The sequence below is a fragment of the Rhagoletis zephyria genome, unplaced genomic scaffold (assembly GCF_001687245.7).
Source record: "Rhagoletis zephyria isolate East Lansing unplaced genomic scaffold, Rhagoletis_zephyria_1.1 Rzeph_scaffold_01439, whole genome shotgun sequence".
Lineage (NCBI taxonomy): Eukaryota > Metazoa > Arthropoda > Insecta > Diptera > Tephritidae > Rhagoletis > Rhagoletis zephyria.
This window is the reverse complement of record NW_016158523.1, coordinates 77562-95204: the sequence shown is the minus strand read 5'-3', so window position 1 is coordinate 95204 and position 17643 is coordinate 77562. Positions and strand designations below refer to the sequence as shown.

The 17643-nt window shown below is 33.8% G+C and overlaps 3 protein-coding genes across 8 annotated transcripts in view; 1 reads left to right on the top strand and 2 right to left on the bottom strand.

Annotated features, from left to right (window-relative positions):
- The window catches only part of Mekk1 (mitogen-activated protein kinase kinase kinase 4), a 17669-nt gene extending 16866 nt beyond the window's left edge, over positions 1–803 (top strand). For all 6 annotated transcript variants that reach the window (XM_017617563.1, XM_017617565.1, XM_017617562.1 and 3 more), the window contains one exon: positions 300–803. In XM_017617563.1, coding sequence (XP_017473052.1) covers positions 300–386 — 87 coding nt within the window. In that variant the 3' untranslated portion in view covers positions 387–803. The remainder of the gene's footprint in view (positions 1–299) is intronic.
- Positions 804–3297: 2494 nt separating this feature from the next.
- Positions 3298–3798, bottom strand: LOC108364023 (uncharacterized). Its single transcript, XM_017617570.1, has 2 exons — positions 3671–3798; positions 3298–3582 (listed from the first exon to the last, which is right to left on the bottom strand). Exons 1-2 carry the CDS (start codon positions 3675–3677, stop codon positions 3365–3367), a joined length of 225 nt encoding a protein of 74 aa, XP_017473059.1. The 5' UTR covers positions 3678–3798; the 3' UTR covers positions 3298–3364.
- A 10874-nt stretch (positions 3799–14672) lies between these two features.
- The window catches only part of ChAT (Choline acetyltransferase), a 33105-nt gene continuing 30134 nt past the window's right edge, over positions 14673–17643 (bottom strand). Inside the window, exon 11 of the mRNA XM_017617567.1 lies at positions 14673–15568. Coding sequence (XP_017473056.1) covers positions 15353–15568 — 216 coding nt within the window. The 3' untranslated portion in view covers positions 14673–15352. The remainder of the gene's footprint in view (positions 15569–17643) is intronic.

Genomic DNA, 17643 nt, shown 5'->3' with positions numbered 1-17643 from the left:
CCTGTGGACAGATCCCACAGAAGCTGCACGCTTCCTAGGGTTGCCGTTAGTGGAACTTGACGACAACGACTGAGATACCAACCGATCTGGGCGGGGTTGTTGTAGCCGCTACAACAACAACATCCCTATGTTATTCGACACCCTGAAAGCGAATCCGAGGTCTGTTAGCCTCCATCACGTCAGGTTCGAGGTCAGTTGAAGGACAAGTAGAGAAAAAAAATCCTTTTTTTTTTTTTGTAAACTTGTGTTATTGATAACGCGTTAATTAGCTTATAACAATTTAAATCGAAATTTTACAGTATGGTCATGGTGACGAACAGAATTGCGGCGATTACACGCAAGCTCAGGTGCGACGTTCATTTCGTCGTAACATGAATTTAAGATAACGCGTCGCTGAAAGTGCAGCGAAAAGTGTCCTTGTTTGTTAGTGCATTAAATGCATTTGAACATGAATTCAAATAAATATATTGTATTATAAACGTAGTAAAATATTTTGCTCATCAAGTTAAAAATGCTTCCATGTATTTTAAATGTACACAAACGATGTGTATACTTATATGTATATTTATTTTAGTATTTAGGTAAAAGTGTTGACAGTGACTTAGAATCCGCCTTAAAATTCATAGAATTACATACTTTTGTCTGTATTTTTGACTATGTTAATGTTAAGGACTTGGTAGTATAAAATATGTAATTGTATGTGTCTAAATTGCACATTAAATGTGCAGCATAACCCAAATATAAATATATATATCTGTAAAAGTTGTATGAAAATGCGGCAAACAAACGTTTAAGTTGTTTATTTTGTATTTGTAGCATTTATTTTTTATAACATTAATTGTTTATAACATTTTTGAGCGGTTCACGACCACGAGGTTCTTGAGCACTGGTCTTAAATGGATAACATTAAGCAGTACAGCTAAAAATGAGGGAAATCCACTAGTTGTCATTTCCGTGGTTAATCTGGAAAGGTAGAATCGACTATCGAGAGATGCAATTTAAGCATATTTTGAAGTGTGTTCATTAATAGAACTGAGAATTTTAAAACGATTCATTTACCGTTATCTAAAAGATGTATACTCCGTATGTTCGTAAATTCAACTACGAGTTTCGATCAATGATACAACTAAATAAATACTTTTGAATCCGAATGGCTATCAATAGGCACCAAATCACATTCATAGGGAATTGGCAACACCTATGAATGCACTGATAGTATCTCCAATAATATCAGTTGTTAGAATCGGCACCGAAGTTCTGAACTACGCAAACAACTTATTCAAACGTCCACTCAAACTTATAAAACTCATCTAACCCTCCAACCCTGTTGAAACGATTCTCGAACGCCACGATGACAACTCTTGACAATTTTCCGAGTTGATGTAACGCTACTACAATAACAACAACATAGCATGTTGTCGAAGATGAGTCGCAACGGTCACTGAATCGAAAAAGCTTCGATATTCTAACTCAAGAGCTGGACAGGGAATTTGTTTGATTAAGAAGTGTAAACGTCACCCACATTATCTGCAGACTCTTACCAAGCGAATCAATCTCCGACATTCCCATGACAGCTGATTCTACGTACAGACATGATGAGAGGCGAGGACGGTTTTAACCAACCAACGATCGCAACACTGTTAAATGGGCGTTCTCTTTCAATCTTTGTTCGTTCCTCGACCAATAGAAAATATCCACACCGTTCTGGATCTTTTTGACATCGAGTCCAACCTCGAAGTTCCAATATATTTAAAGGATGTAGGCGCTTAAGGGCCTGTTTTGGTCTCAAGTGGAATATGGAGTAGGCAACACGCTTTTTGGCCTCTTGCTGTTCGAGGTTGGCCCATAACGGTCAAAATCTCGGGCAATGCGCTGGTGTTCTCTAGCACACCGTGATATCTGCGAATCCCTTCTAACCCTACACAACTTTTAAACTATTCCGATTCCCCGGCTAACCAGCAGTTCTAGGTCCTAGACAGAGCTCATCACAGAATTTTGACCCACTGTGACCCATAATTATATCGATTAATAAACTTGCTCCGACTAGGCACTTGTTGGAAGAAGCAGCAGAAGGCATCTAAATGAATTCAGTGACTAGAGTCTGGACTACATACAGTAACAACTCGACCGTACAAACAGGTAATTACCAACATTCGTCTAGCGACTATCACGACGTTCAGCAACTCTCGTCATTTGAATGCCGTCACCGGAGTTTAAACCATCACTCTTCGCGGAGAAAGGGGCTACCTTGAGAAAAAGTCGTTACACTGATACAATTACGGTCTGGACACTGTGGCAGTTGATGAAACTCCTTTTTCTCTAGACTCGACTTTAACGCACCTAACTCACTATGTGCTGTATATAAAGGCTCCCCACATGCCACCAATCACCACTTCATGTGTCTCTTTGAAATTATTCAACCAGGACCCTCCTCCTCCCATTGGCCCGACTCAGCACGTTCTTGGGTCTTCATTTACGCGAGTTTGACGAAAATCATTTTAGCTTATCTAGGCAGGGCCGTTAGTGGATGTTGATGATGTGATAATCGGGTTTGGTATGCCAAATGTAAAGTGGTTAGGACGAATTCGAGACGTGGTGTACAGAGCTGGATCTAAATAACGGTATGACATCCACCCATTGGTAGAGACAATAACAACACATGCTACAGCGCAGGAAGCACTCTGGTGGAGCTTTTGCAGAATAGACATTGAGCTACTGCCGGCAAAACATGCTGGAAATTCTGGAAGGTAAGCTCAGACGGGATCAGATCCTCGTTTAGAATTTTTTGTTTGTTGCTAATAGGACGCGTGGGTTCGCAAAACTAAGATGGGCTTTGTTTCTTAAAGAGGAGGGACCGCCAGTTTTACGTCGACTCCGAAACTTTTTTCATGGCAGAAATACGCTCAGAGGTTTGCCATTGCCTACTAAGTATTATACCGCTATTAGAGAAAACTTTATATTTTCTTTGGTTTTAGATGGTAGTTAGTCGAAAACTGGGCTCGATCGCAGGCCCTGCGGAATGGTAGGGCGCACTTCTAACCACTACATCACAGCGGCCACCAATTCTGTAATTAACTGACAGTATTTTCAACAAAGTTCCAAAACAAGTATATATTTTATTAACCGACTTAAAAAAAGGAGAAGGTTGTGGTACCTCACAGGTGGTCCCATAAAAATTTGGTGCTCGGTTCTGTTTTTTGCTTAAAAATTACTTGTCTGTTAAAGCTCGTATTTATTTAATTTTCAAATGGTTATAGTAGATATTGTAGTTTGACAGTTCCACAGGTTTTAGTGCGAAGTTCAAAGGAACAGACTCACAGATCCCGGCAAATGTAAGTGTGTATTTATAAACAGTTGGGTTGGATCAAGAAGTAGTACCATATAAAGGGTATTGGGTGCTAACTGAAGCTGGACTTGGTGTTGAGGTCGCAGATGGTGGGCCATCATCGGTTGCTGCGCCTGCGGTTGTTGGATTAATTGTTGGCGGAGTTGGAGCTGCTGTTGGTACAGTGTACACTTGAGCGAAAACGGTAGGAGCCACAAGCATGAGTGCCAGCATTATGCTAAGGAGAAGCTGGATTACTAACGGAGGAGAAACATTTGTACATAATTATTATTAATTATTAAATAATGCTTATTTCTACTGGCTTTTTAAGTTATTTAAAATTACCTTTCATTTTGTATGCTTTCGGCGCGGCGCAGTGATGTCTTTAACTGATATTCACTTTCCTGAGATTGGTGAAGTATATCACCGGAAAGTTGGCGCTTGACTTTTTATACCCAAAGTTTTATCTATTCCGAGAAGTGTATATGCACATATATATTTATATACTTTATATACATATATTAAACGACGACATGTATATGCAAATGCGTGTCTGTATATTTATAATTGTGTGCATATCAGATAAAATTTTAATTAATTAGCGGTCAGTTGGCCAGAGGGCTAATCTGCACTGAAATAAGCGGTGGATAAATTTCATTATTTTTTTATTTTTATTTTAAAGGAAGTGCATTTGATAATGTAATGATTCAACCTCACTAGTGTGATGTGAATTCATTAATTCGTGGATACTTTGGCTAATTTTCGATAATAGTCAAAAATAGGGCACGGAATCTCAAGCAAATGCATGTTTTTATTGGACATCTTCAAATAGAAATGGTTAAGTTATCTTTACGAATAATGAAATTTCCTTTAAAATGGCATTCAAGAGTTAGTGCATATTTTGCAATAAATGCATGATTTTGCATATTTTGCAAAAATAAATTTTGCATGTTTGAGTATATTTTACAATAAACGCATGCGGGTTTTTCATACTTTTATTTTTTATGATTTACAACCATTTAAATTTAGTGCGAAATCTTTGAAAAAAAAAAAAATCCCCTTGACAAAAAAAAAATTACCGTTGACGCACTCTCTCCTACCTCCGTTAGATATCAACTAGTAGAAGACTGTAGGATAGAACTGGTTTATACTATATCTGATCAATACGAAATTACCCAAATATGGGTCCTGGGGCATAAGAATATTTATATTAACGTGACAGCGGACAAGAACCGTACTGAATGTGTCGCACGCGGTAGACATGGGCGCCTCACTCAGAAAGATAAAAGCAACAATTACCGAAGTTGATCACTCGAAGACCAAGCAGATGTGGAACCGTACAGGAACGAATAGGGTGTCCTACGACCCACTTAAATCCAAAGTTCTCTTAGGAATGAGCAAAGAAAATACCTACAAACTTACTGCAGTATGCACAGGGCACTGGCCCGTTGGAGTACATGCCGAAAAAATTGGATTGCCTATCAAAAGGTTCGGTCAAGTTGCGATGAGCTTAGCTGAAAAAGACAGTCGAACACTCCCTGTGCGAGTGTCCAGCTCTCGCAAGGATGAGGATGAAGACACTCTGCAAGCGCAATATTTAACGTACTGAAATTAATTAAAGTCGCCAAATGGATGTAGGGTGCACGAGTTCTGGAATCAAAATGACAAACTTTAAACTATTAAATCATGATGTTGTCATACAAAGGGGAGAGACTCCGAACGGCGATTGTATTTTTATGAGGAGCTGTTTTACATGGCAGAAATACACTCGGAGGTTTACCATTGCCTGCCGAGCAACTACATCGATTTGCGATGTTGCTTTGAGCAGGACTTGAACCCAGGCCCTACGGAGTGGAAGCGCGCACTGCTTCTCACTACACCACATCGGCTACCATCGCTGGGATGAAATATAAGATTGATTTTAATGCTTCTGTCGGGCAGGCCCGTTATTCCTGCCCCCACTGATTGTTGTAAGCTAGTTTGTTTACATTATAGTGTTTATTTATGGCCGGCCACCAGATCAGCGGGCCGTGGGTTAGAATATGTGGCACATCTCGTTTCAAGTTTCGATTTTAGTCCCCAACAGTAAAGACCAGGTGTAGAAGGACTTGTATTCACTCAGCATTTCCAATTGGCGTCAGTTGGCACAGTAGAGAAATGACAGTCAAAATAACATCCTAACCAGACACAACTGTACTAAGTACGTTGACTTTAATTAATTTGCTTATCTCTCCAACTTGCTGAAGAAATCCTAATTTTAAATGAAAAAAACTATATGTTTTGGTGTTTTTTTTTTTTTTGTTTATATACAACATGAATTTATTCAGGATACGCATAACACATATGTATGTGGTTAAAAGGTCAAATTCAATATTTAAGCATAACAGGAAACTTAAATAAACTAAGATTCGAGAACTTTATAAACAGACTCTTAAAATATTAACAAGAAAATACAAGAGCAATTAGCCAACAGATTTAAGGTACGTATACATGTACAGACTAGGGACTAAATACTCATCACGTAATGTTTAAATTCATATTTAGGGGCTATATAATAATAAGTAATAGGATATAGAGAAATTTTCTTTTCGATAATTATCTTTAACAATTTAATAACATTCTTATTTTTCAAACAGATACATATTTATATGAAGATAATTAGTTTAGCAACAGTGAACACAATAACAAATCTGTAATAGGTATACATATTTTTTCTCTGCACAAGATGTATGTATGTATGTACATCTAAATTTTTGTAAATATGTATATTAGTATTTATAAGTAGACTTATAAGCTTCTATTTGCTTCTACATCAATATGTATACATATATATGTATAAGTATATATATATAAGTGATATGTATTCGATTTAGTTAGGTTTTAAATCTACATATGCGTCAGTGCTTATCTACATACATATGTATGTACATATATGCAAGTGCATATGTATGTAAAATTTATAACTTTTCAAAACTTAAGCAAAACATTTCATATATTTCATATACTCGTATTGTATTGGCATTGTAGGCCTTAACTGATATTTTTTTTTTTAAATTTTTCTTTAAATACATCTTTGTTGTTAAAAACATCTAAACAGTTTAAATAGTCTCTTCAGCTATGCAGTACAACAATCTATTAGTAAGTAGGTATGCTATGTAAATACATACATATACACAACTGTCTAATTCCAATTCAATAATTCCATGCTATAAATTTGTAAGCTATTCATTTGCTTTATTAACATTCTTTATTCAACATTTTTTTGTGTTCATTCATATGTATGAATATACAGTATTTTTTTCCATAATAATATGCCGATATGTATTGTTTCCTTTCAAGTCTATTTTAATAAGAACTGTAACATCTTTAGTATATATTTATTTGCATATATGTGTATAAGAAATGTACATAAGCATACATATCGATGCAACTCTGCAATACCGGCGCAATTAAAAATTTCATGTTTTTGAGTTACATATGTACATATATAGCGACTGCAGTTGAGATAAATATTCATATTTTATGCTTTTACTGTTACCAATCCGACGGGGCGGAATTGTGTCATTTATGTATCAGAAAATCGAAGTAAGCAACACTTACTATGTACTAAACTGCGGTTACAAGAAGTGGTATTATTTTTAAGAAACAAACCTTTCCGGTATCAAAATCTTCGGCAAAAAACAGAATAGGCCTGTTAATGATACTTATTTCGTCCGTTTTTTCAGTGAAATCCTTACTAAATCTTCATAAAGCACTCATAAATTGATAACTTACAAATTTTCCCTGCACAATAACTGTAAATAATCCACAATAATTACGTTCCAAGACGTGTTATTGCTAAATTATGAAACGCAAAAACTTTAGCTGGATCTACTGAAATATATACATATGTACATACATGAAATTTTGAGTTGTGTCGTTATTGCAGAGGTTAAAAAAATTCTTTGGCTAACTAAATACTAGAGCTGTGCAACTCATGATAACGATTATATTTTAATTGCGATTGCTTAATTGTAATCTTTACGATTGTTCTATTTGTAATCATAAATGTTACCATAGATTACAATAATTGTAATCTTGAAAATTGAAGGACTAAGATTACTGTAATCGTAATCATGAAATACTGTAATTGTAATCCTATAATTTTTTAGATTACAATTGCAATACTTGATTTAAAGTTGAAGTAATACAGTTAATGAAAATCAAACTTTATTGGCAATACTCGATTACTGTAATCGTAGTCATCAATTGCATGACTGCGATTACTCTAATCGAATCCTTCAAATTTAACGTTTACGAATACTGTAATCGTAATCCTAATTTTCATGATTACAATTACGGTAATTGTAATCTTAAAATTTGTGGGGTTACGATTACTGTAATTATAATTATAAAAAGCAGGATTACCATTATAGAAGTGGTAATTGTTAAGGATAACAATTAAAGTATTCTCAATCAAGCATGTTATAATTACAATTACAGTAATCGTAATGCTGAAAATAATCGTGGTTACAATTAAAGTAATCTCGTAATCCTAAATAATAAAAATGTAATAGTAATCATAAAGTTGCAGCTCTGCTAAATACTATGTACAATAGGGTGGTCCTAAGAAAGTAAAGTCGGAGTTTTAATACTCTCACCACTATTTTTTATATGTATGTCATTAGCCGATTTTAAAAGTTAACATGGTGTGAAATATTGCCGCGAAAGCTTTTTCGTTAATTTCAATTTATTGACGAGTTATTTGCAAACAAATTTTTATGCAGGCTTCTACACTTTTTGCTATATTTTAGCAATCATTCATTCGAATCTTGTGATTTTTTTTACAGCGGTTAGATAACTTATTGAGCAACGAAACAGAAGTCAGTTTTTAAAATTTCGATAATATATAAAACTTCTCATATACTTAAGAAAAAAATTCAAAAAGCATTATATGTGCTAAACATTCAATTTAATTTTCAAACAAAAATTACTGTACCTTTGAACGACATAGTTTTTTTTTAAGAAAGAATCAACTTCAAAAAAATATAATACAAATGAACTAACAAGCAAGAAATAAATTTTTTAAACTTATTCCGATTTCCACTAGGTATTCAAATTACAAAAAATGCCATGTGGAAACAGGCTTAGTGACTATTTTTTAATAGCCTTATTCATAAAAAATAAATTAGCTTTATAAATTGAAAAATGTATGAAAATGTCATTTTATAAAACTTTTTAAACCTACTTTATTTTTTATGAATAAGGCCATACGATTGTAACATTGTCATTAAAAATTTTGTCATTTGATGCCTAGTGGAAATTCAGCATTCAATATCAACCCAGGGATTATCAAATTATGTAATTAACTGCTCATAGACAACGATATTATTTGTTATTATGAAATAGTTTTTATAGGTCCTCCAAAAACCCAAAAAAATTCAATGGGGGTACCCATAAAACATCATTATTATTAAAAAAATGTTAAAATAAACAAATGGGTATTATTATTGGAAGTCTTGTGAAGAGAAACACAGTTTTTCGACGGAAAAATATTGATTTCCAATCTAATTCTGTTCCATTTCTACGAATTTTTTTCCCCAATATAGAATATATGGCAAACTTTGAGCGCTTTGAGTGACCTCCATATATTTTTTAATTTCGATAAAAGTCAGGGATATTTTTTTCGCGGTGAGAGCATTAAAATTTGGACCTTTAATTTCCCCCCCACATGCATTTTTTTAGACCACCCTAATGTTCAATGTGGTAACACGTTTAAGTTGATATAAACTTTTACTAGTGCGTATTGTATGAATAGGTGGACACCATGCAAGACAATTAACAGTTTGTGGAATGGTGAATTGAGTATAAATAAGGCAGACCTCTAATAAATTCAAAATCAGGGTAAGTATGGAGGGTTTTTCAATCGAGTTCTTACATGGAAAAACAGAAGCAGTCAGACAAGTCGGCAAATCACCTCCGAGTGTGAACTTCAGCCAGTAACTTTGAATTCAAATTGAATGGGATTGAAAATCACCCGGAAGTGCATTTGAGAACCGGCCTGAGTTGCTAATTGAAAATATTTGTATTTCAAAGCCCCAACATTAAAAAAATAAATAAATATATTCAGCACCCTCTTTTGTGGAGTTTTTCGCCCCGAAGGTTTATGCCACTTTGAGTGTGCATCCATGCTGTCACACAAATTGATGGATCCCCCTCCGTGTATACTTTTTGTTAAAATTAATATAATTTTTGGAATCTAACTACTTCCAAATTTAATTTTTCAACAACTATTTTTTTTAGTGAAACAGATTTCTGAAGTTAAAAAAATACAATGGGCCTCATGCATAAAAAGTGAGCTTAAGCTCCGACTCGTTTNCTTCCAAATTTAATTTTTCAACAACTATTTTTTTTAGTGAAACAGATTTCTGAAGTTAAAAAAATACAATATTCCGAACATCTTTATTTTTCTTGCAGGGCTTGTACTCAAATATTCTCACACACACACATTTGCACTCGTTAATCAATTTTTGAAAGTAGTAGAATGCACAACATATTTGCTGTAGTGTGCTTTTAGGCTGTTAGNGAACATCTTTATTTTTCTTGCAGGGCTTGTACTCAAATATTCTCACACACACACATTTCCACTCGTTAATCAATTTTTGAAAGTAGTAGAATGCACAACATATTTGCTGTAGTGTGCTTTTAGGCTGTTAGAAATTCAGTTGTTATTCATTAACAAAATTCTTATTTTTACGAGCGCTAACTGAAAAATTAAGATAGGGGGCTGACATTTTGCCACAATTATTTTTTGCTACCGACAACGAAATTTTCATAAGGGACCGAAGTCTAATACATATGTATGTATGTAAGTGCTTTTTAATAACAACTTATTATGCTAAATATTTGGTTAATTTTCAGAATTTTAGTATTCATTCGATGATTTTTGCGTATTTCATTGTTAATTTGGAAAAGAGGTGTCTCTTTTAATAGATACCCAAGAAAATACATAATAAAAAAAATAAAAATTTTGCATGTTTTAAACATATTTATACAATTAATAACTTTGTGTTTTTAAAAATACAAATAAATATTTTTTGCTATATAAATATTAATACTTTTTTTAATTATATATATATATATAATTTTATCAACAATAACAATCATAAATTGCATTAAGAGCACACAAAGCCAGTGTTTTCGAAACATATGTTTAGGTAAGTGTGGGCTCGCAGCTTCGTTTGAGAATTACAATTCAGCATGATTTCACCACATTTATACGATTTTTTAAAATATTTTTTTTTCTTAAAATGCATTGCTACAGTTTTGTGCCAGAAAGCGCTCCATCTAATGGTGAAAAATACATATGCATGTATTTTCAATATCATATTTTTATTTCTTTTATTTGTACATATAATTGACTATTTTTGTTCATTATTTTTATCAAACTCGCTTCGAGATTAGTTTTGCTTTCAACTTATTACAACTTAAAAACTAAAACAAAAGAATGTAATTTAAATATGTGTGTATATGATATGAACGGCTTTAAGAAATAGGGACTAATAAATAGGGTATTACATATTTAAAATATTTCTTTATTAAAGCTTAGCAGGTGGTTTTATTGTTTCTATTCGTGAGCTAGGAAATATACTGATTTTGGAACAAAAATTTTATATTAAATCCGCTGATTGAATCAGGATTAGTTAAAAATTATTTCGTGTTAACAAGAAATTATTGAATGACGTTGCGCCAGTAGCCGACAAGCAAATTTTTAGCTTTTGGTAATTATTTATTCTAAGGACACCACCTTTCGGTCCAATGATCGTGGCTAGCATGTACATACCTAGCTCTTCTTTATCAGACATTCAAGTCAACTTTGGCACCCCGATCGTTTTCAATAGATTCTAAAAGGACTCGTGGAATTTTTATTAGAAAACAGATATCAGACTAAATACAGTCCATTGCAGTAATATTGGCTCTTTTTTTGTCTGTTTTATTTTCCCGATGTGCGAGAAAATCGGCGCAGATTGACTGTCGCTAAAGAGCTCAGTTGTTCATCTTCCGGCCACATATTGAATCCTAACAATGTCGGTCCATTTCATTGTCTTCCAAGGTTGGAAAGCTGGTGGAGTTTTCATGTATGCTATCCACAATCAGGTATTTAAAATATGACAAGTGTCCGGACATAAATATCATCGCATCTGCACAATGAAGCAGATACCTAGCTACTTATGCGTGTGCTCATAATTTTGAAAGTGGTTTAAGACTAGAAACATAGTGGAAACTACACAGTTTCTAAAATTTTTCTGAAATATTGGTTATTAACTTAAGAACGGGTTGAGAAATAAATATTTGAGAACGATTTTTTAGCATATTGTTCCGTTATATCTGCCTAAGTATGGCACAAATGTCGAAGTCTATCGGTAATCTACTACACCGGTCGTAAAATGAATCCCCTTTATGCCGCAGGGTACCCTGGATTCAGAACGTATGGTCACAGTAGTATAGCGTCATCCTTAACCGGGCGAATATACTACGGGATTCCGGGTTGTCGGTTGGCGTAAGGGCTTGGCGTGGAAAAGGAACGCAACAAATATCTACAGAGACAGTTCTAAAGTGGACGAAGGAGTAGAAGCTGCAGTAAATTGCAGTGGACGGGTAATTCATAGGTCCTTAAGCAGATTGCAGTATTTGCAATAGAGGACGCGGCAGAGATACTACCTGAAATAAACCCGACAAGCGAGCAAATAAATATTTACATACATACATAGATGGTCAGGCGACCATTAAGTTTCTACTTTTATATAAAATTAATTCGATAACCGTTGCGAAATTAAAGGAGCCTATAAGAAGGCTAGTTGTGGCTAAACCTATAGTGGGACCCCGGACACAAGGGTGTGTAAGGCAATGAGAGCGCTGACGAGCTGGCCATGGAGGGCGTCCTCTTAGACACCTCACTAATGACGAATATACCAATTCCTTTTCGGGAAAATCAAAAGATCACAAGATCTGTTCATATACCGCCAAGCGGTTAAGCTTAGGAAAAGAACTTATGGTTGCCTTCTGATAAGATTGGCAAAAGGGCATTGTTCTTTGACATTGCGTGAAAGCATTGATTCTTAGATCGTAAATGTATCTGGTAACGCTATGGGCATTCTACTCACCCTTGTGAGACCTCTTATGGTCAGCCAATATATTTAGCCGTAATTAGTTTTGGCCAGAGAAATATGCATTCGGGCCATAGTGCATTGAATCTTTTATTTGTCTCTCATTTAGTTTAGATGTTATCCTATCCACTTAATGTTAGTGCGAACAAAAATGAAAAACAAATTGTCAAGTTATTCGTCTCTACAACTATGGAAATTTAATTGGTGTCAAAGTGAACGGGTATGCAGCTAGTTTCGCAACAAATTTTTTACACAATGAATCTTAGGAAACCACTTGATTAGCCTCTATGATTATTTACTTGTAGGTATATTGATTTTCACATGAATATATGAGAATATCTCACGAGTTGTTACATTTTACGACAAGAACTTGGTTTCGGTCGAAAATGGTGGCACACTTATCTTAGAGAATGCCCAATCTTCAGTTTTGCATAAAGAACAAGATTCCATCGCGAAATTGTATTTAAATGAAAAGATATACTGAAAAAAGTAAAAGTAAAAACTCGAAGTTGTGTATGCAATGTATTTGCCGCGTAGCACCTTACACAGTCAGCTAACATGTTTACTCGCACGCTTAACTTAAAAGTATTATTTAAAAATAATTAAATATTGGCATGAAATATTTTTCTATATACATACAATAATTTCATCATGTACATAATAATATAAGAACGAGTTTCGGGTGTGGCAATAAAAATTGGAATTTTTGTTTCGCAAATCATATTCAAAATATTTTTTTGAAGTGAAACTTCTTTAGCTGCGGTTTGTTAGTTGGGAGTAAATTGGCAAATTCAACGGAAATTGCACACGGAAATGGTGCAACGGAAATGATGCAACGGAAATGGTGCGACGGAATTGGTTGGGGCTGAAAAAAGTGCTTCTTGAGTGTATGCACATGGTATTAATTTAACAAAAATTTGCTAATAAAACGTTAAAGAATAACACTTAGAAAAAGACCAATACAATAATGAAAGTAAAGGTGAGTACGTACATACATAGATAAAGAAAAGGATAAAGGCAAAGGTAAAAATAAAAACAAAAAAAAAGATGCGTAAATGTAAACACTTTACTTATATGAGAGCAAAAGTGAAGGGGAAGGGGGTGTAGATGAAGAAAACTATAAACATAAAAGTAAAAACAAAGATAAATATGAAGAAAAGATGAGGATACCGATAAAAATAAAGATAAAGATAGAGGAAGAAAGATTAAACTAAAGGTAATTAGAGAGAAAAGGATATAACTGCCCAAAGGTTTTAGAAAATATATGATTTTCTCGAGTGAAAATGAAAAAGTGAGTAATTTATGTACTTTTTCGTCAAAATAAACGTTTTAAGGCTAAAATTGTTCAAATAATGGATTTATTTTTGTATTGTGTAACTCCATTTATAGAAATAAATGCAAGAAGAATGCTTCAGCATTTGTTTTTCAGACAAGAGAATGGAGTGACACTAAAAAAATAACTTGTGAGATTTTCTCATATATGTATGTACTATAAGTATTCTTGTATGGGCATATTTTTATTCACCGCAAGAGTTCTTTTACATGCCTTGGACTGATTTTTATTGCATTCAAATTTTTGTTCAAAGGCAATTGTTTGCTTCTCGTACTTTTCTGTAAAATGTGTGATATACTATGTATATTGTGTGTTTGCCTATGCTATTCGTTTAACTAANGACGGAATTGGTTGGGGCTGAAAAAAGTGCTTCTTGAGTGTATGCACATGGTATTAATTTAACAAAAATTTGCTAATAAAACGTTAAAGAATAACACTTAGAAAAAGACCAATACAATAATGAAAGTAAAGGTGAGTACGTACATACATAGATAAAGAAAAGGATAAAGGCAAAGGTAAAAATAAAAACAAAAAAAAAGATGCGTAAATGTAAACACTTTACTTATATGAGAGCAAAAGTGAAGGGGAAGGGGGTGTAGATGAAGAAAACTATAAACATAAAAGTAAAAACAAAGATAAATATGAAGAAAAGATGAGGATACCGATAAAAATAAAGATAAAGATAGAGGAAGAAAGATTAAACTAAAGGTAATTAGAGAGAAAAGGATATAACTGCCCAAAGGTTTTAGAAAATATATGATTTTCTCGAGTGAAAATGAAAAAGTGAGTAATTTATGTACTTTTTCGTCAAAATAAACGTTTTAAGGCTAAAATTGTTCAAATAATGGATTTATTTTTGTATTGTGTAACTCCATTTATAGAAATAAATGCAAGAAGAATGCTTCAGCATTTGTTTTTCAGACAAGAGAATGGAGTGACACCAAAAAAAAAAAAACTCGTGAGATTTGCTCATATATGTATGTATATATGTACTATAAGTATTCTTGTATGGGCATATTTTTATTCACCGCAAGAGTTCTTTTACATGTCTTGGACTGATTTTTATTGCATTCAAATTTTTGTTCAAAGGCAATTGTTTGCTTCTCGTACTTTTCTGTAAAATGTGTGATATACTATGTATATTGTGTGTTTGCCTATGCTATTCGTTTAACTAACAATAAGATCTTTCAACAATGTCATAAATTTCTCTAATGCTTACAGTCATCTATTAAATATATATGTATGTATATGTATATGTTTACATGTCTGTATGTATGTAGGTATGCCTACAGATATGTTTCTGATTATAAATATTTATAATAATAATACATTTAACTAAATTCAACGACGTTTACTACAACGTTAAGGTACCTTTGCTGATATGTTTGTGGTGTTTGTGGTTGTTATAGTTGCAAATTAATTGCTTGCTCTTTGCGGTTAACTTGCTGATATGTTTATATATGTATATTTTGCTTTTGCTTTTAGTAACTCTAACAACTCTTACAATTTGCCGCATATTTTTGGTTAGCGCATCATCTCGTCTGTACTTCATTCGTTTTGCTCTGATTCGTCTTTCATTAGATCCTTCATCATGTCTAGTGATTCTTTCAGCGATTTGGCAAAGCGTGATGTACTTGTATCCTCGCAGGAATAGAAGGCGGATATACAAAAGACAATTTCATCCGGATGCGGATTGTAGGAGCAACCATAGCCGCGTGGCGTTACCGCGCCATAGCCCATGAAAGCATCCGATTTGGTAGCCACCTGTGAATTATAACGGCGAACAACTTTTGAAATAGCGTACATATCTACATACATTGTATATGTATATGAGTATATTTGAGCATGCAAGTAAATATGCAAAGCTTACACATAACCACTTACTTACTTCTACTTACACATATGAATACACATATGTATATACATATGTATGTATGCATGTGGGTGCGTATGCTACAACGCAACATACATACATAAGCAGTATACGACGTATACGCCTAGTCGTACTGTACAGTGCGTCACTAAGCTCGAGTGCGTGTTGCATTAGCTTTATTTAAAGGTGCAGAGTGAAAAAACGTTGCAGTGCTGATCGGTGCGGTGCAAGAATACAAATATACATAGATGTGTTAGATTTAAGTGTCCTTGGGTGTAAGTAATACTTATGTACAAAACTGTACACATATGTATGTACATAAGTACATAATTACGCACAAAAATTATGTATATATTTGTAATAAAAAAATTGTATGTATAAAAAAAGATACATGTGCTCGAGTGTTGTGTAGCCAGTATTATTATGCCTTGTTAGATTTTTAAGTGATTTTAGTCGCACGCGTTCGCACACTAGAAAAAAGTTGTAAGCTAAACAAAAATATAAATGTAAACAAAGTTTAGTGTTTGTTGACGAGATTTTTTTTTTAGATACAAAAACTTAAATTTTTTTATCGTAATATTATTGAGCCCTCATTGCCATAAATATGTAAGCGACATTTTCTCAAAATTTTCTCTTTGATGCAGAAATGTGCCTACGGCATCCAGATGCATTTCGGCATCAAAAATAAAAATTTGAAAAAAGTCGCTTACATCTTTTTGACGGGTAGGGCAGGGCTCAATATTATAAATATGGAAGTTTGTGAGTGAATGTGTTTGTTGCTCTCTTACGCTAAAACAGCTAAACGGATTTAAATGAAAGTTGGCGCACAGATAGGTTATGGCCAAGACTAACATGTATGATAGTTTTTTTTTTAATAGTTGAGTCTGTCCCAAAAGTTAAAATCAATCAATAACTACGTCAAAAAAATATCGCAAGCGGCTCAAACACGTTTTTTTTACCAAAACAATATGTCTGAAGTTTGCCACCTGTTTAAAAAGTTAAAATCGGTTGTACAAGCTAAGTTTGTGTATCAAACGAAAGAGATAAGCTTTATTTCTAAAGGCGCTGCCACCTGCTTAGAAATTCAAAACCATTTTAATTAACAGGTTTAATAAAATATCCCTTATATGGATATCGAAGGAAAGAGGTCTAAGAAAGCCGTATTTATTTCGAAATTTTTTTGACCAGGGTTGTCAGTAGTGTAAGAATTTAAAAATAATTTAGTTGATAAGCTAAATAATGTGAAGGTTTGTGAGTGATTGTACGAGTATATTTGTTGCTATTTCTTTGGATGAAATTTAGCTTAGCGAGCTTAGATTATATATGTATATAGCATATATTTGAACAGGGTTGCCATCTACCTGCAAAAATAAATTTTATTTTAAATTAAAAGTTCAACGAAATTATTTAATTTAGGTGCCAACAAACGAGATTAAAAAAGTTTTAAAATGCAAACACTTTTAATAGGATTGCCTCATAAACGAAGTTGTACAATATAGGTCGAAAGCCAAAGCCACCTCTTAAACAAGAACAGTAGAACAATTAAATGAAACACAATAGGGGTATTCTCTGAGTCTTGCAAAGCCCTTGCACGGTGCACGGATTGCACGGTTTGCAAAGCTGTCCCATACGAAAACCGGTTTTTACCGTGCAATCCGTGCAATCTGTGCACCATGCAAGGGCTTTGCAAGACTCAGAGAATACCCCTAGTGCTTTGTTTCGAGTATATTTTTGAGAGGGGGATGTAAAGTAAAAAAAAAAAGATACTTAAGGGCTGTCTACAGCTCTTTCAAGAAAATTCACAGCAACAGCAAATTACTTTTTCAAGCATGAGAAATGGTGAAAAATATTTACGATAATTTTTTACGAGAATTGCAAATTTCCAAAATATTTTGATTACTAAAACAGTTTTGAAGAGCTTATCTTATATTTAAAAAATCAAGATTCAGAACAGGAAAGATTTTCC